Source organism: Mobula hypostoma, chromosome 1, assembly GCF_963921235.1.
Source record: "Mobula hypostoma chromosome 1, sMobHyp1.1, whole genome shotgun sequence".
Lineage (NCBI taxonomy): Eukaryota > Metazoa > Chordata > Chondrichthyes > Myliobatiformes > Myliobatidae > Mobula > Mobula hypostoma.
In genome coordinates, this window is record NC_086097.1 from 183,188,591 (window position 1) to 183,209,008 (window position 20,418).

The window sequence follows — 20,418 nt, forward strand, 5'->3', positions numbered from 1 at the left end:
GGATCCACAAAGCAATGTCCCCTTGGATCCCATGCCTCCTTACTTTCTCAGTAAGCCTTGCATGGGGTACCTTATCATATGCCTTGCTGAAATCCATATACGCTGCATCTACTGCTCTACCTTCATCAATGTGTTTAGCCACATTCTCAAAAAATTCAATCAGGCTCGTAAGGCATGACCTGCCTTTGACAAAGCCATGCTGACTATTCGTAATCATATTATGCCTCTCCAAATGTTCATAAGTCCTGCCTCTCAGGATCTTTTCCATCAACTTACTAACCACTGAAGTAAGACTCACTGGTCTATAATTTCCTAGACTATAGTACTCCCATTCTTGAATAAGGAACAACACCTGCAACCCTCTAATCTTCCGGAACCTCTACCATCCCCAGTCATGATGCAAAGATCATTGCCAGAGTTTTGAGCCCTATATCTTAAAAAAGGATGTGCTGGCATTGGAGAGGGTCCAGATGAGGATTTTGGGAATGAAATGGTTAATGCTATAACTTGCTGGAGTTTTGAAGAGTGAGGGGAGGATCTCATTGAAACCTGTTGAATATTGAAAGGTTAAGATAGAGTAGATGTGGACAGGATGTTTTGGTAGTCTTGGACCAAAGGGCACAGACTCAGAATTGAGAGATATCCATTTAGAATAGAGGTGAGGAGTAATTTCTTTAGCTAGATGGTGGTGAACCTATGGAATTCATGGCTGTGGAGACCAAGTCATTGAGGTTGATAGGTTCTTGATTAGATAGGACATCAAATGTTATGGGATGAAGTCTGAGAATGGGGATGAGAAGGATAATAAATCAGTCATTGTGGAATGACAGTGAAGACTTGATGAGCCAAATGACCTAATTCTGCTCCTATGTCTCAATGGCCTTATGGAAAGAAGATTATCACAGAAATTGTGGAAGGCATCAAGTTACTGCCAGCAACTTTGCATTTAGTTGTATTTGAATTTCCTTGGATTTGCTTTCAGTTCCCAGAAATATGATAAAAAAAGGAAATCATTTCAGAATCTTGATGCAATCCAGGTTATTTTGTTTCTGACATTTCTTAATGCAGTTTGTGTAGCTGGTGAACAGTTTAATTTGTAAGCTGCTTGTTGGAAACAAATATCTGTGTTCAAAATACATACTACAGAGTCTCTGTGGGTGGAAGTTAGGAACAGGAAGGGGTCAATAACTCTACTGGGTGTTTATTATAGACTACCCAATAGTAACAAGGACATTGAGGAGCAGATAGGGAGACAGATTCTGCAAAGATGTAATAATAACAGGGTTGTCGTGTGGAAGATTTTAATTCCTCAAATATCAATTGGCGTGTCCCTAGAACGAGGGGTTTAGATGGGGTGGAATTTGTTAGGTATGTTCAGGAAGGTTTCGTGACACAATATGTAGATAAACCTACAAGAGGAGAGACTGTACTTGATCTGGTATTGGGAAATAAACCTGGTCATGTGTCAGATCTCTCAGTAGGAAAGCATTTTGGAGATAGTGATCACAATTCTATTTCCTTTAACATAGCATTGGAGAGGGATAGGACCAGACAAGTTAGGAAAGCATTTAATTGGAGTAAGGGGAAATATGAGGCTAGCAGGCAGGAACTTGGAAGCATAAATTGGGAACAGATGTTCTCAGGGAAATGTACGGAAGAAATGTGGCAAATGTTCAGTGGATATTTGCGTGGAGTTCTGCATAGTTTCGTTCCAATGAGACAGGGAAAGGATGGTAGAGTACAGGAACCATGGTGCACAAAGGCTGTTGTAAATCTAGTCTAGAAAAGAAGAGCTTATGAAAGGTTCAAAAAACTAGGTAATGATAGAGCTCTAGAAGATTATAAGGTTAGCAGGAAGGAGCTTAAGAAAGAAATTAGGAGAGCCAGAAAGGGCCATGAGAAGGCCTTGGCGGACAGGATTAAGGAAAACCCCAAGGCATTCTACAAATATGTGAAGAGCAAGAGGATAAGACATGAGAGAATAAGACCTGTCAAGTGTGACAGTGGAAAAGTGTGTATGGAACCAGAGGAGATAGCAGAGGTACTTATTGAGTACTTTGCTTCAGTATTCACTACGGAAAAGGATCTTGGTGATTGTAGGGATGACTTATAGCCGACTGAAAAGCTTGAGCATGTAGATACTAAGAAAGAGGATGTGCTGGAACTTTTGGAAACCATCAAGTTGGATAAGACTCCGGGACCGGACGAGATGTACTCCAGGCTACTGTGGGAGGCATGGGAGAAGATTGCTGAGCCTCTGGTGATGATCTTTGCATCATCAGTGGGGACGGGAGAGGTTCCAGAGGATGGGAGGGTTGCGGATGTTGTTCCATGATTCAAGAAAGGGAGTAGAGATAGCCCAGGAAATTATAGACCAGTGAGTCTTACATCAGTGGCTGGTAAGTTGATGGAGAAGATCCTGAGAGGCAGGATTTATGAAAATTTGAAGAGGCATAATATGATTAGGAATAGTCAGCATGGCTTTGTGAAGGCCTGATTGAAATTTTTGAGGATGTGACTAAACACATTGATGAAGGTAGAGCAGTAGATGTGATGTATATGAATTTCGGCAAGGCATTTGATAAGGTACCCCATATAAGGCTTATTGAGAAAGTAAGGAGGCATGGGATCCAAGGGAACATTGCTTTGTGGATCCAGAACTGGCTTGCCCACAGAAGGCAAAGAGTGGTTGTAGACGGGTCATATTCTGCATGGAGGTCAGTGACCAGTGGTGTGCCTCAGGGATCTGTTCTGGGACCCCTTCTCCGTGATATTTATAAATGATCTGGATGAGGAAGTGGAGGGATGGGTTAGTAAATTTGCTGATGACACAAAGGTTGCAGGTGTTGTGGATGGTGTGGAGGGCTGTCAGAGGTTACAGTGGGACATCGATAGGATGCAAAACTGGGCTGAGAAGTGGCAGATGGAGTTCAAGCCAGATAAGTGTGAGGTGGCTCATTTTGGTAGGTGAAATATGATGGCGGAATATATTATTAATGGTAAGACTCTTGGCAGTGTGGAGGATCAGAGGGATCTTGGGCTCCGAATCCAGAGGACACTCAAAGCTGCTGCGCAGGTTGACTCTGTGGTTAAGAAGGCAAATGGTGTATTGGTCTTCATCAACCAAGGGATTGAATTTAGAAGCTGAGAGGTAATGTTGCAGCTATATAGGACCCTGGTCAGACCCCACTTGGAGTACTGTGCTCAGTTCTGGTCACCTCACTACAAGAAGGATGTGGAAACCATAGAAAGGGTGCAAAGGATGTTGCTTGGCTTGGGAAGCATGCCTTATGAGAACAGGTTGCGTGAACTCAGCCTTTTCTCCTTAGAGCGATTGAGGATGAGAGGTGACCAGATAGCGGTGTACAAGAAATTGAGAAGAATTGATTGTGTGGATAGGCAGAGGCTTTTTCCCAGGGCTGAAATAGCTAGCATGAGAGGGTATAGTTTTATGGTGCTGGGGAGTAGGTACAGAGGAGATGTCAGGGGTAAGTTTTTTACTCAGAGAGTGGTGAGTGTGTGGAATGGGCTGCCAGTGACGGTGGTGGAAGCGGATACAATAGGGTCTTTTAAGAGACTCCTGGACAGATAAGTGGAGCTTAGAAAAGTAGATGGCTATGGGTAACCCTAGGTAATTTCTAAGTATGTACATGTTCGGCACAGCTTTGGGGCCGAAGGGCCTGTATTGTGCTGTAGGTTTTCTATGTTTCTATATAATGTAGCAATGAAAGATGAGGTATTAGAATCTTATTGCAAATACTGCAGAAAATTCAAGAAAGAAGGATATTTAAGGGTTCAAAATTTGGAATAGTACCATTATAAAAAATCGTCTTGTCCAGTGGTTCATGCAATTCCATCCCAATTAGTCTTTCCAATAACAGTTTATCTTGTACAATATAATCCATGTCTTGAAGAGCCTGTAGCCATACAAAATTATAATATTAAGGCTTTTTTAAGTGTCAGCATTATTAGCAGTATAACCTTGATGGACCAGGGATACAACACTATGATAACAAATTGCCTAGTACAACAGTATCAAGGGCAAACTAAGCAATGGCTCTTCAGAACATTTAAAACCATCCTGGATGTCACATCTCTGTTAAATTGCATGACCAGTCTCATGCAATTGAAATCAATTTCTGCTTTCATATCCTTTCAAATAAAGTGAATTACTTCACATCTTCACCTATTTTATTCCCTCTGCTCTTTTTCCCCTTCCTTAACCTCTCTCTATGTCACCACGGACACTGTGGCTGCCTCACAATTTACCTTCCCATCTAGCCTTAGCAGAACTTGATAAAGCCTGGCTTTTCAAGTGGCTTGCAGGCTAAAACTAGCCAACTGAAAATGGTATCTTATTTTCTGACAGTTAACTAAGATCTCAAGCTGAAATTCAGTGATGTTCAATAGGCCAGAATCAGTCTTGTACATATGTCATGGAGATACAGGAGAAGCAGATGCTGTAAGCTGGAGCAAAATAATAAACTGTTGGAGGAGTATCACCCAGAAGCATCGATCATCCTTCTGTTTCCATGGCTCCTGACTGACAGTTCCTCCAGCAGGTTATCTTTTACTGTTGGATAAATTGCCTTTGTCTTTTATTTTCTATTGGCAGCTTTTATGGATGGACAGTCTATAGAATACTGCTCAGATGCTCACTCTGTGTCTTTGGCACCATGGAAAGTATTAATAAGTCTGGGACACAATCCTCTATATCTACAAATATATAGTGATCTGCTAAAAATTAAAATGTACTAATCAGAATTCTGATTTGATACAAAAAGGATTGGAGGTCAAGGTAAAGTAAATATCTTGCGATAACTAATAGAAACATAAAGACTTGACACAGGCCAACAGAATATCTAATTGTCATCTGTAAAATGATCAGAAACAACAGTATGCTTACGTGATCAATGAATGATCCAAGAAATCTATTTGTGGTATTATAAGCCTTCATTCTAAGTGCAACAGCATCCTCAGAATTATTCGCTAGGCGGCCAGGTGTTCTGGTCTACAAAATTGATTTCAAATAAAATCAGAATAGAGCACTTAACTGTTTTCTAAACAACTTGTTTATTGACCATGCCTTATGGTAATAAATTAGTACACAAACCAAATATAGCGGTTCTTGAATCTTGTCATATTGCTCCCTGAATTTGCTTGTGATGGATATTTGAAATGTCTCAATTTCTGTGTTGGGAACCAAGCCTCTTTGACCACAAAGATTGTCCTATAAAGGAATAATTATTTGTGATCAGAACATGTTCATTTACTTTACTTTATTGTCGCCAAACAATTGATACTAGAGCATACAATCATCACAGCGATACTTGATTCTGCACTTCACGCTCCCTGGAGTACAAATCGATAGTAAATATTAAAAATTTAAATTATGAATCATAAATAGAAATTAGAAAAGGGAAAGTAAGGTAGTGCAAAAAAACTGAGAGGCAGGTCCAGATATTTGGAGGGTACGGCCCAGATCCGGGTCAGGATCCGTTCAGCAGTCTTATCACAGTTGGAAAGAAGCTGTTCCCAAATCTGGCCATACGAGTCTTCAAGCTCCTGAGCCATCTCCCGGAGGGAAGAGGGACAAAAAGTGTGTTGGCTGGGTGGGTCATGTCCTTGATTATCCTGGCAGCATTACTCCGACAGTGTGCAGTGTGAAGTGAGTCCAAGGACGGAAGATTGGCTTGTGTGATGTGCTGGGCTGTGTTCACGATCTTCTGCAGCTTCTTCCGGTCTTGGACAGGACAACTTCCATATCAGATTGTGATGCACCCCAGAAGAACGCTTTCTACGGTACATCTATAAAAATTAGTGAGGGTTTTAGGGGATAGGCCAAATGTCTTTAGCTTTCTCAGGAAATAAAGGCGCTGGTCAGCCTTCTTGGCAGTGGACTCTGCTTGGTTGGACCAAGTCAGGTCATTTGTGATATTGACCCCGAGGAACTTAAAGCTTTTGACCTGTTCCACTTGCGCACCACCGATGTAAACTGGGTCGTGCAGTCCGCTACTCCTTCTGAAGTCAACAACCAATTCCTTGGTCTTGCTGACGTTGAGGGATAGGTTATTGTCTTTGCACCATGCCACCAGGTTCTCAATTTCCTCTCTGTACTCAAACTCATCATTACCCCAGATACGGCCTACAGTTGTGGTGTCATCAGCAAACTTATATATTGAGTTAGATGGAAACTTGGCTACACAATCATTTATTATACTGATATGTATTCACTTAATTCTTTTTGATTTAAATAATAAGAGAACAAATAAATGAAATAATAAAAATACATGGCCTTGAGATTTTTAAGAAAACATAAAAGAGAAGTCTTTTCAGACAGTAATCTACTAATAGAATATTACCTTTTGCCTGAATGCATTGGTAGATTATTGAATTGAACTCATAATTTATTGGATTCATAATCAGTAGGTGTAGCTCCCACCGAAGTGGATATAGAAAACTAGTCATGGAAGGAATTTATTTGTTTTCGCTAAAATGATGCATTGTAGGAACAGAAATGCTCAAAATTAGTAAATTATTAATTTATAAAATATTGAAGAAATGGTACCTAAAAAGTAATATTACCATAAGCACTCACATGCAAAATTTCTCAGTTTGAAGTTGTATGCTGTTCAATTTATAATTATAATAACACAGGTACAATATAATGGATAGTTTTTGATGGGTTTAAAGGAAAGCAGTAAAGTATATTATGAGAGCAGAAATATTTTCAAACATGCATCTTTAATCATTATGAATCCCATAAAATAGATATGTCTGAATCCTCACATAGACTAGAAAATATAATGTAAAGTGGGTTTATCTCTACGTAGGTAATTGAAATAAACTGCACCATGAATGTTGTGACATTAGAAAGAAAAACAGAAAATTCTAAAAGGCCAATGAAAGAGAAGTTAAAAACGCAAACACGAGGAAATCTGCAGACGCTGGAAATTCAAGCAACATACATCAATGTTGCTGGTGAACGCAGCAGGCTAGGCAGCATCTCTAGGAAGAGGTACAGTCGACATTTCGGGCCGAGACCCTTTGTCAGGACTAACTGAAAGAAGAGCTAGTAGGAGATTTGAAAGTGGGAGGGGAGGGGGAGATCCAAAATGATAGGAGAAGACAGGAGTGGGAGGGATGGAGCCAAGAGATGGACAGTTGATTGGCAAAAGGGATATGAGAGGATCATGGGACAGGAGGCCCAGGGAGAAAGAAAAGGGGGAGGGTGGGGAAAACCCAGAGGATGGGCAAGGGGCATAGTGAGAGGGACAGAGGGAGAATAAATAACAGATGGGGTACAAGGGGGAGGTGGGGCATTAGCAGAAGTTTGAGAAGTCAATGTTCATGCCATCAGGTTGGAGGCTACCCAGACGGAATATATGGTGTTGTTCCTCCAACCTGAGTGTGGCTTCATCTTCACAGTAGAGGTACCCCATCCATTATTTATTTATATACACACATTCTTTTTCTCTCTCTCTCCTTTTTCTCCCTCTGTCCCTCTCACTATACCCCTTGCCCAGCCCATCCTCTGGGTTTTCTCCCCCTCCCCCTTTTCTTTCTCCCTGGGCCTCCTGTCCCATGATCCTCTCATATCACTTTTGCCAATCAACTGTCCAGCTCTTGGCTCCATCCCTCCCCCTCCTGTCTTCTCCTATCATTTTGGATCTCCCCCTCCCCCTCCAACTTTCAAATCTCTTACTCACTCTTCCTTCAGTTAGTCCTGACGAAGGGTCTCGGCCTGAAACGTCGACTGCACCTCTTCCTAGAGATACTGCCTGGCCTGCTGCGTTCACCAGCAACTTTGATGAAAGAGAAGTGGTAGTTTAACATTACAGGAACAAACATCTGTGGACTCATTTGTCCAGATCTTGGTGACCTGACCCGTCTGCCAGAATCATTGTTCTGGTACCCACTCCTCATGCCTGTGGCTACCAAGCCTGTAAACGAAAGCCTTTGTGGCTTTGATTTCTCTCAAAGGCAAAACTGACTAGGATGTTGATCTGAGAAGTTACTGCTTCTTCGATGCTCTTTAAGTGTTTGCAAAGCTGTCTTTGCTGTCCACGAAACCTATAATTAATAATTTCAAGTATCTTTCACATTTAGAGGACTTGATAGAAAATTTCTTTGTATCATTCTGGGGATGGCAGCAAGTCTAGGATTATTCCTGTAAGGACATTAACAATTCCACATTTCACAGTTCAAACACATTGTTTACTTTCACTATTCTTTACTTTTATTTTGGTTGATAACTTTATGTAGATTTGTATAAAAATATTATACCGCTTCTCTCTTCAGATTAAGGTCCATTTCTTCCATATTAGTGTCAGCATGGCCATGTACAGACCTCCCATGGATATAGTATCCGAAGCATCTGTGTGACAGAATAATAACGGATATCTGCAAAATACCAATGAAAATGTAGAATAAATGTCTATTCAGAATCAGAATCAGGTTTAATATCACTGGTATATGTCATGAAATTTGTTGTTTTTGCAGCAACAGTATACTGAAATACATAATAAAAACGTGAATTACAGTAAGAATATATATTTATAATAGTTAATTAAGTAGTGAGGTAGCACTCATGGGTTCAATGTTCATTCAGAAATCCGATGGCAGAGGGGAATAAGCTGTTACTGAATTGTTGAGTGTATGCCTTCAAGCTCTTGTATCTTCTTCCTGATGGTAGTAATGAGAAGGGGCCATGTCCTCTTTTTATTTTGTGAAAGCAATTACAAAATATGTGGAAACATTTTTTTGTAAAGATGTCAAATTTTACAGTACTCACATTGCTGACTGAGCAGACATCAATAAACTGACTTATTCTATCTTCCACAAATCGTTCATAAAAACTTGTGCAGAAAATTATCTACAAACAAAATGTAATTACTTAACTATTTCAAAATGATTACTCTTCATTTACACATATAAAACTGGCCTACTTACAAAGTTATATACATACTAAATATGAACACACCAAACTAACAGAAATGTCAGTAATTCTTAGACTAAACACAGAATTTCACACTTGAGCATGCAAAGTGCTATAACTATCTTTAATATAATTAATTTTATTGATTTTTAACCAATTGATTTAAATAATATGGGGAACACTCAAAACATTTACTGAGTCTGGAAGAACTAAGCTCCATTGAAAGGAATCAATGACCTTTATTAAAAGTTAGGAGGAATGGGAATTAAAATTACCTGTGTTCTTACAGTCCTATACCTGACCATTAATAATTCCTATAGGAACATTAATAATTCTTTCACAATTTCACAGGAATATCATTAATATCAAAACTTTACTACAGTATTAGTTATTGGTGAACACTTTTCCTGACTGTAGAATGGAAGAATAAGAATTATGAAAATTAATTTTGGCCCTGGTGACTGTTTCATGACTGTGTATCTTTCCATTTACACATTTACCTGAATAAGACTGACAGACAGCCAAACAGTTGTAGCTACACCATATCTCAGAATACGGCTGGACGGTGTAACACTGCTTTCAGAAATGTTATTCATTTTAGTATAAGGATCCATTGTAGCTAGATTTGCAAAGCCAACAACCTAAAGAGAACAAAAGAAAGTCAATTTACTTTCAGCTTGTGATAGATTAAAAGTGTTACTAATTGAATTATAAATTCTGTTTTTTATTTATTTAGTGATACAGCACAGCAAATGGCCCTTCTGGCCGAATGAGCCTATTCCAACCATTACATCTGTGTGACCAATTAACCTATTAGCCTATACGTCTTTGGAATGTGAGAGGAACTCCGAGCATCTGGAGAATGTACAAATTCCTTGCAGGCAGTGGCGGGAATTGAACCCATGTCTTTACGCTAACTGCTAAGCTACCATGCTGCCCTGGTACAATAAATCTGATTATAAAATCAGATTTGGAACAATAGAAACTTTAAATTGCATCATGTTACATTGCAAATCCTAGATACTAAAATTGCAACAAAGGGGTTTATCATTAAATCAGCACAATAGAGTGTTTGTTTCAAGTTACACGTTTTCCTGCCTTGGAAAATTCCGTGTAGGCTTTCTAGTGCAGATGTATAAGCATGTTTCCTAAGCATCAAGCATAAATAATGACTGGCAGTGGTGTAAATAATGTTGATATTTTCAACTGAGTACAGTTCTGCCTTAGAGCAGTAGCTGGGTTAAGAAAGTGATTTCTTGACTTGGTGATCTATTCATGTGAAGGTAGTAATGTCAATCCTTTTATCTTGATCCACCACTGCAAAGCTCCTTTTGATTCATTTTCATTATATTTTCGGAAGTAAAACAGATAATACTGGAAATACTCATTAAGCAAGGCAGCTGATAATTTGAGTATTTCCAATGTTTTTTAAAAATTTATTGCAGATTTTGTTGCTGCTTGGTGAAACATTTTGAGATTTATTCCTTTATTAAGTTATTGCATTAAACCAGAATATTGTTGTTATTAGCAATACCAGCCAGAGTGAAAACAAATGCCTTTAATTTTTGATCACCACTGTTAGTTCTCAGCCAGTGCCCATCCTGCAATTAATTTTAGGCACTTTAGGTTAAACGAAGAGAAACTAATGTTCTGCTTCCCATTGCTTTCTAGAGACATTTCCTGGAGAAGGCATTTGCTGTTGTATTAGGATAAGGTCAATCTTTACCGCTATGCCATCAGAATGAAAAGGTAGCCGCTGTTAAATTATGTAGGTTCAGGAATGAATAATGACCACTCACAAAAAGTTGATATCTTTGGAGTTGTATGCTGTAAGAATAAGTGGTGCTGATATTCAGTTCTAAGCAACTAATTGTGTATGGTTAAATTTTGCCAACAACATGATAGATGCATAACATGAATTTCTGGAATACATTATACACATGTAGATTTTCACTGGTAAATGTGGACTTTAGATAAGTCTACATTAAAAACTCTCAAGTTAAGGAGTGCCATATGGTGAAAGAAGCATAAATTAATTAGAAAATATTTAAAAGAGTACTCTACAAGACTTCTGTCTCCAAAATATTTGGCTGAACCATTAAGTTGCTGAATGATCTATGTGCTCTTTTGTTCTATGTGCCTTTAATTGGGATCCCTCACCCAAAGCACGTCCAAAGTTTAGACATATTGTCCAGGAATTTTAGGTAATTTAAATTTTACTACATAAAACAAGGCTGTTTGTTGCGTTACATCTATGCCCCAAGTCTCCTAAATACTTGTAATATTTTTTTCTCATTTTTCTTTTTAAGATTCAATAGCTTGTGATAGATCATTTATTGCCCTTAAGGCTTTCTAAAGGCATCACAATAAAAAATCTGTTATTTATCTATTTATTTGAGATACAGCATGGAATAGATTCTTCTGGCCCTTCAAGTTGTGCCACCCAGCAATCCTCGATTTAACTCTAGCCTAATCACAGGACAATTTACGATGACAATGAACCTCCTGTTACACCTTTGGACTGTGGGAGGAAACCAGAGCACCTGGAGAAAACCCATACATTCCATGGGTGGATGTACAGGCTCCTTACAGAACTCTGAACTCTAGTGCCCTGAGCTGTATTAGTGATGTGCCAACTACGCTACCACTTCTCCTTTTGTTTTTCGACTGATCAGCAATAAATTCTTGCTTTATCATATCAATTCATTAACCATTTCCCCCTAATTTACTACCTTAAAATCTCTCATTGTTTTAAATTTTTCTGTTGGGTCAACAGTTTTTCTTCTTTATTTCAATGAAAGTTCTCAGTTTTCTCTCGCCTACTTTAATATCTGAAATAAATGAAGCATTGTCTGTTCCTACACTGTTCCATGAAGGATTCCCATGAATTTTGCTATCAATATCCTACAATTGCTGTAAAAAAGTGATGAAATATCGGAATTAATTCTTTGCAGAGGTACTAAGCTATTCCTGATTTTAGCACCGTCCATTGGACCATCTGAATTACACAGACTTCAGGCTGCAGGCCCAAATCTGATGTAACACAAAAGTCAAGGTATTTGGTAATGCATGTAAAGGTACAGTGTAAGGTGTACATGTGGTGACATGAACTGAGTTTGCGATGTGGTTTGGTGAAGGTGGTTTTGAATTGCTGTGCCCAGATTTCAATCCAAAATTCTTGAAACAGAGCTAAATCTGTATTGTTAATTCATATTGCAGAAGTTGTTAGCCCTTCATGGAAATCTGCTATTCATTGATTATAAAATACTTCAGTATGTTAGTAATTTGGATGATAGAATTGATGGCTTTGTGGCCAAGTTTGCAGATGTTACGGAGGTAGGTGGAGAAGCAGGTAGTGTTGAGGAAGCAGGGTGTCTGCAAAAGACAGATTAGGAGAATGGGGAAAGAAGTGGCAGACGGAATATAGTGTCGGGAAGTGTATGGTCATGCACTTCGGTACAAGAAATAAAGGCATAGACTATTTTCTGAATGTACAGAAAATGCAAAAAACAGAGGTGCAAAGGAACTTGGGAATCCTTGTGTAGGATTTCCTAAAGGTAACTTGCAGGTTGAGTCAGTCGTAAGGAAGGCAAATGCAATGTTAGCATTCATTTTGAGATAACTAGAATATAAAAGCAAGGATGTAATGCTAAGTCTTTATAAGGCATTGGTCAGACCATACTTGAAGTTTTGGCCCCTTTATCAAAGAAAAGATGTGCTGGTATTGGAGAGGGTCCAGAGGATGTTCACAAGAATGATTCCAGGAATGAAGGGTTAAAGTATGAGGAATGTTTGAAGACACTGCACCTGTACTCACTGGAGATTCAAAGAATGAGGAGGGATCTCATTGGAACCTATCAAACATTGAAAGGCCAAGATAGAGTGGATGTGTGTAGGATGTTTCCTATAGTGGGGGAGTTTAGGAGCAAAGGGCACAGTCTCAGACTAGAGGGACATCCTATTAGAACAAAGGGGTGAGAAGGAATTTCTTTAGCTAGAGGGTTATCACAACAGGTCAACAGCAGATGCCATTTTATTGGCTCTTCACTGAATCTTGGAACATCTAGACATCGAAGGTGCATACATCAGGATGTTCTTCATTGACTACAGCTCAGCATTCAATAATATCCTTCCCTCAAAACTAATCAATAAGCTTCAAGTCTGGCCTGAATACCTTGTGCAACTGGATCATCGATTTCCTCACTTGCAGACCCTAGTCAGTTCGGATTGGCAACAACATCTCCTCCACGATCTCCATCAACAGAGATGCATCACAAGGATGTGTGCTTAGACCCTGCTCTACTCACTTATGACTGTGAGGCTAAGCACAGCTCCAATGCCATATTTAAATCTATGACAGCACCCACTGTCATAGGTCAAATCAAAGATGGTGACGAATCAGCGTATAGGAGGGAGATTGAAAATCTGGCTGAGTGCTGCCACAACACCTCTCACTCAATATGAACAAGAGCAAGGAGATGATTATTGACTTCCGGAGAAGCATCAGAAACTGTAAGTTGCTCACTGTTATCATTTCAGAGAATTGTACTGGACCCAGCACTTAAGTGTCATTAGGAAGGAAGCATGGCAGTGCCTTTAATTTCTTAGAAGTTTGAGAAGATTTGGCATGTCATCTGAAACTTTTACAAACTTATTTAGCTTTGTGGTGAGAGTATATTGACTTGTTGCATCATGACCAATGCTCTTGTACAGAAAAGCCTACAAAAAGTAGTCAATATGGCCCAGTCCATCATGGGTAAAGCCCTTCTCACCATTGAACATATCTTCATGGAACGCTGTTGCAGGAAAGCAGCATCCATCATGAAGGACCCCCATGATCTAGGCCATGCTCTCTTCTCATTGCTGCCATCAGGACGAAGATACAGGAGCCTCAGGACAGGTTCAGGAACAGTTATTACCCCTCAACCATCAAGCTTGAGAACCAGAGAGGATAACTTCTCTCAACTTCACTTGTCCCATCAGTGAACTGTTCCCACAACTTATAGTCTCATTTTCAAGGACTCTTCATCTCATGTTCTCGATATATCTTGCTTATTTATTTATTTTTATTATTATTATTATTTCTTTTTATTTCTCTTTCTTCTTGTATTTGGACAATTTGTTGTTTTTTTGTATATTGGTTGTTGTCTGTTCTGTTGGGTGTGATCTTTCATTGATTCCATTGTGTTTCTTGTATTTACTGTGATTGTCTACAAGAAAATTAATCTCAGGGTTCTATATGGCATATATGTAATTTGATCATCATCACTGGGTGCCGTGCCCAGTTTGAGCTTTAACTGCCATGGCCCACACACTCCTGTTTTGGGTCAAGTGGATCAATTTATTGGTATTCATTTCCAATTCTCTGGCTGCTGTCTCCATCATCATTTGTCTTTGTCTTCCTCTTGCTTTCTTCCCTTCAGTCTTTCCTATGATTACTGTGCATTCTAACTCCTCTTTCCTAATCACATGTCCAATGAAGTTACATTGCCTTTTCATGATCTCATACATTATTTCTCTTTTTGTGTTTGCTCTGTTCATGACATCCTCGTTAGATATTCGTTTCGTCCATGATATTCTTTGCATCCTCCTCAAAAACCACATTTCTGCTGCTACAATTCGTTTCCTCATGTTACTAGATATTGTCCAACATTCTGAGCCATATAACATAACTGGATAAACATAATGTTTCAGTACTCTGAGGCAGGTTGTCATGCCTAGTTTAGTATTGGTCAGTATACTCTTCATTCTCGTAAAGGTGTCTTTTGCCATCCCTATTCTTCTTTTGATGTCCAAGTTGCACCTGCCATCTGATATCACCCAGTTTCCCAAGTAGCAAAAGTTCTTTACTTGTTTTATGTCTTCCCCATTTATACTCAGCCTGAAGATAGGATTCTCCTTCTTTTTGGATATCACCATACATTCTGTCTTTTTGCAACTGATAGATAGACCCATTTTTTGCACTTTCTTCAACAATGATATCAATTAAGTTTTGCAGTTCTTCCTCCGTACTTGCAATTAACACAGTGTCATCTGCATATCTGAAATCATTGATGTTTTCACCACCAACTTTGATTCCCAAGTTGTCTCTTATTTTTTGTAATATTGTTTCACTGTACACATTAAATAAGTCAGGGGAGAAAACACACCCTTGTCTAACGCCTCTCTTGATTTTCATAAACTGACTCACTTCTCCATCTATTCTTACAGCGGCAGTTTGTTCCCAGTACAGATTTCTGATTAGTGGAGGTTTTTCGAATCTAGATCTAGAGTTTTCTGTAATATTTCAAATAACTTATTGTGCTTCACTTTATCAAATGCTTTTGTGTAGTCTATAAAACAAACAAACAAATCTTTTTGCGCTTGACTAGCTCGTTCTGATAGTATCCTTAACATCAATATTGCATTTCTTGTACCTTTGTCTTTCACAAAACCACATTGTTCTTTGCCTACTTCAGCTTGTATCTTACTTTTAGCTCTTGTCATTAAAATTCTTAGAAGTATCTTGGTGATATGACTCATTAAACTTATGGTCCTATGTAATTCACATTCTATTGCTCCAGCTTTCTTAGGAAGAGTGATAAATACTCATTTTTTCATCTCTTCTGGTATTATTCCAGTCTCATAAATGTCATTGTTTAAATCAGTAAGTTTTTCAATTCCATAATCTTCAAGGGAAATAATTTGTTCTGTTACTAACTCATCAGGACCTGCTGCCTTTCCTTTCTTCATCTTATTTATTACATTACGAACTTCAGACTTTAAAATACTTGGACCGTCAATGTTTTTCTTAATTTCTGGTTTTTCGCCTCGATCGTCTTCAAACAATTCCTGAATATACTCAGTCCATCTGTTCATAATCTCATCTTTTTTCATGATAATGGTACCATCCTTTGCTTTCAAACATCCACCTGAAGAACAGAGGAGCTTTTTACCAGTGATATTCTTGATTTGTTGATGTAACCTTTTTGGATCAGTAATAGGGATTCTTTCTATTTGCTCACATTCCTGGATTAACCATTCTTCTTTGGCTTTTTGACATAAGCTTTTAACTTTTTAAATCTAAGGACTTATATTCTATTGGATTTGCTTTCTTCCATCTCCTTTCTTCCATTAGATTTTTGATTTCATCTGTCATCCATTTATTCTTTGTGCTTTTTTCTTTTTTAGGAATCACTGACTTTGCTGATTCTACCAAGGCATCCTTTAGAGAGTTACATTTCATTTCTACATGATTGCTACCATCTTCAACAGATTCTATTTCTAGACTTTGAAATCCATTCCTTACTTCAATTGTAAATTTTTGCCTTAAGTTTTCTTTAATTAATTGCAAGTAGTCAAGGGACTGTTCGAGTATTTTCTTCTTTAGTTTTTTAAGTTTTACTTTTACACTATTACAGTCTGCACCTGGATATGTGTTGCATTGAGTCACTGAGTTTCTAAACCTTTGGTTTATAGTAATAAAGTCAATTTTATTTCTAGTGTTATCACCTGGACTTTTCCAGGTCCACAAGCGTCTTAGATGGTTTTTAAAGTAGGTATTCATAATGACCTGATTATTCATTTTGCACCATTCTATCCATTTCTCACCTCTTTCATTTCTGTCCCCTAGTCCAAATTTTCCTGTGGTATTTCCATTAGCACCTTGTCCTACTTTAGCATTTGGTCTCCCATGACAATAACAATACCTTGAGATTTGCATCCATTCTTTGCTTGTTCAAGCTCTTCATAGAATTTATCTATATCCTCATTTGTTCCATCTGTTGTTGGTGCATATACCTTGTACAATTGCTAAATCAAACGGTTGTCCTCTGAATCTAACAAGGAGCATTCTTTCTGATTTTGCCCAATGTCCTAAAACACTTTTTGCCATGTTTTCATCCATAAGGATTCCTACTCCATTAGTATGGGATGTTCCACAAGAATAAACTAGTGTTTTATTTCTAATCTGACATGTTCCAGCACCTACCCAACAAACTTCGCTAATTCCCATGATGTTAATCTTTAGTCTTTCCATTTCATTTATCACATTGTCCAATCTTCCTGCTTGATATAGGGTTCTTACATTCCAAGTGGCAATAATTTTCTTTTGTGTTACTTTAATTTTATGAGCAGTAGCCTGATGACGGTCAGGGATCCCCTGCTGGCCAGAATCAACCCTACCAATCGAAACATCTTCAGGGTTGTCTTGAAGATCCTCTTGACGCTGTTGTTGTGTGATACATTTTGTGAGTTTGACCATGGTTTTCTTAGCAAATTGCAATGGTGGTTTGCTATTGCCTACCGTTGGGCGAACTAAAGAAATCCCATTTCTCTTCCCAAATGGCAGAGGCGAGGATAGGTTCCAAATTTCAGTCCTGGGTATGACTCTAACCGCAACCGGTGATGAGGCTCTGATTGGGGACTTTCAGAGCTTTGAGGAAAGTGGAGTTACCCCTTAGCCATTCATTGCTCCCAGGGCCGCTCTGGCCCGGAGCGGTACCACCTGCAAGGGTTCCTGCTCAGGATAAGAGCGAAGGCCAGCGACAGATCCGGCAGGTTCAGTAACTGAACTCATGATGGAGAAGGCGGATGTAATTTGATAAGAAATTTATTTTGAATTTTTGTGAATCTGTGGATTTCACTGACATTAGCAGCTGTGTAGACCAAGTGATCGGATACATTTAAAGAAGAGGTTGGTGGATTCTTGGCATCAAAGGTTACGGGGGAGAAGGCAGAAGAATGGGGTTGAGAGGGATAAAAAAATCATCCATGATGGATTGGTAGAGCAGACTGAATGGGCTGAATGATTCAGCAGACTCGATGGGCCACATGGACTAATTCTGCTCCTGTGTCTCTATGATCATATAGTATTATGGTTTTGGGATTATAAAATTGGTATTGAAATGTAACTCTTTCATTGAAATATCATTTTTCAGGATACCTGAAATACCTAGTCAATCAAAATTATGGAAAAAATGGTGAGTATTAGGGTGCAAAAATATTGAATGTGGCATTAAGAAATGAACAATGATTATGCATAAATAGCACAGTGTGCTAAATAGCATACATACTTCTTCAAATCAAGAATGTACTGTACATTGTAATTTGCTTGCATATCCTTCCCCATGCCACCTACCACAAGAAGTATTTTTAGGCATGGGGATTTCCTGATACACATTTTATAAAAAATGATTGCTTCTCCGCACTCTTCACTACATTATGGAACTGATTGTTCTTAAATGCCTTCAATTAACATATCACAGAGATATAGAGTGTAACACTATTACAGCACCAGTGACCTGGGTTCAAATCCTTACAGACCCACTGCCTGAAAGAAGTTTGTATATTCTTCACATGGCTATGTGTTTTTCCTCTGGGTGCTCCAGTTTCCTCCCACATTCCTAACTTCAGAGTTCGAAGTACATTTTATTATCAAAGTACATATATGTCACCAGAAACAACACTGAGATTCATTTTCTTGTGGGCATTCTCAATAAATTATAACCATAACAAAATCCTTTGACAGGTTTCTATGCTATCCAGAACACCATCAATCTTCATTTTCTCTGCAGACTTACTAACACCCTCATCTATGCTTTCATCCAGCTATGAATTCAAACAGCCAATTCACCATGTATTCCATGCATTTTAATCATCTAAATGATCCTCCTATGAGGGATCTTGTCAAATACCTTACTAAAATTCACGTAGTCAACATCCACAGCTCTACCTTCATCAATCACCTTAATCATTTCCTCTGAAAAGCTCAACCAAGCTAGTAGGACGTGACTTTCCCTGCACAAGGTCAAGCTGTCTGTCGTAATTAGATCATGGCTATCAAATTGCTCATAAATGCTATCCCCAAGAATCAACTCCAGTAAATTCCCTATCACTGACACAACATTTACCGATTTGCATTTTCCAGGAATATCCCTATTTCTCTTCTTAAATGATGAAACAACATCAGTTACTCACCAGTCCTCCAGAAACTTACCTGTGGCTAGAGAGGACCTGAAGATATACTGTAGGTCAATGCCTCAACTATCTCATCATTTGTCCCTCTCAATAACCTAGGGTATATCTCATCAGGCCAAGCAAATTAGCACACTCCGCATTGGTCTCCCTGTCCTCCATGTCTCTCTCTTTGGTAAATATCAATATAAAGTACTCACCATCATGAACTCCCACAGCCCCAATGACCCTGTGATTTCAGTCTCTGAGACTGATGCTCAAGGTTCAAAATTAAAAGTGGATTTATTGTCAAAGTACATATATGTCATCATGTACAACACTGGGATTCATTTTCTTGTGGGCATGCTCAATAGATCTATAGAATAATAACAGAGTCAATGGAAATCCATCCAACCAGGACAGCATTTCATGTCGATGTGTTCAATGGTTTGGGGGGCTCTACCTGTGATGAGACTGGGCCGTATCCACTACTTATTGTAGGATTTTTCATACATGTGCATTGGTGTTTCCAGGCTATGATGCAGCCAGTCAATATACTCTCCACTACACATCTATAGAAGTTTGACAAAGTTTTAGATATCTTGGCGAATCTCCAAAGTTCCTTAGTCTTGCTGACATTGAGTAAGAGATTGTTGTTATAACATCATTCAGCCAGATTTTCAATCTCCCTCCGATATGCTGATTCATCACCACCTTTGATTCGGTCTACGGCAGTGATATCATCAGCAAACTTGTTTATGGCATTGGAGATGTGCTTAGCCACACAGTCATAAGTGTAAAGTGAGTAGAGCAGGGGACTAAGCACGCAGTCTTGTGCACCTGTGCCGATGGAGATTGTGGAGGAGATGTTGTTGCCAATCTGAACTGACTGGGGTCTGCATGTGAGGAAATCCAAGATCCAACTGCACAAGGAGGTATTGATGCTGAGGTCATGAAGCTTATTGATTAGTTTTGAGGGGAAGTTAGTATTGAATGCTGAGCTGTAGTTGATAAAGAGCAACCTAATCACCCTTGCTGTCAAGGTGTTTCAGGGTTGAGTGAAGAGCCAATGAGACAGCATCTGCTTTGGGCCTGTTGCTTCGATAGGAAAACTGGAGTGGATCTCAGTCGCATCTCAGGTAGGAGTTGATATGTTTCATCACCAACCTCTGAAAACACTTCACCACTGTGGATGTAAGTGCTACATTGAGGTAGGTCAACACACTCTTCTTGGGCACTGCTATAATTGAAGCCTGCTTGAAGCAGATGGGTACCACACACTGCTGAAGTGAAGGGTTAAAGTTCCCAGGGAACACACCAGCCACTTGATCAGCACAGGTCTTTAGTATTTGGCCAGGTACCCCACCTGAGCCAGATGCTTTTAATGGGTACACCCTCCTGAAGGCTGCTCGCACATCAGCTTCAGCGATTGAAATCATAGGATCATCGGGGGGGATGAGGGAGTTCATGATGGTTCCTCCATGTTTTGATGGTGAGAGTGAGCATAGAAGGCATTGAGCTCATCTGGAAGTGAAGCCCTGCTATCT

The 20,418-nt window shown here is 39.1% G+C and overlaps 1 protein-coding gene across 1 annotated transcript in view; it reads right to left on the reverse strand.

Annotated features, from left to right (window-relative positions):
• tmem67 (transmembrane protein 67) overlaps positions 1-20,418 on the reverse strand; it is a 199,916-nt gene that overhangs the window by 4,831 nt on the left and 174,667 nt on the right. Inside the window, exons 19-24 of the mRNA XM_063051072.1 lie at positions 9,439-9,579; positions 8,795-8,875; positions 8,287-8,403; positions 5,114-5,230; positions 4,907-5,011; positions 3,815-3,917 (exon numbers count right to left, since the gene is read on the reverse strand). Coding sequence (XP_062907142.1) covers positions 3,815-3,917; positions 4,907-5,011; positions 5,114-5,230; positions 8,287-8,403; positions 8,795-8,875; positions 9,439-9,579 — 664 coding nt within the window. The remainder of the gene's footprint in view (positions 1-3,814; positions 3,918-4,906; positions 5,012-5,113; positions 5,231-8,286; positions 8,404-8,794; positions 8,876-9,438; positions 9,580-20,418) is intronic.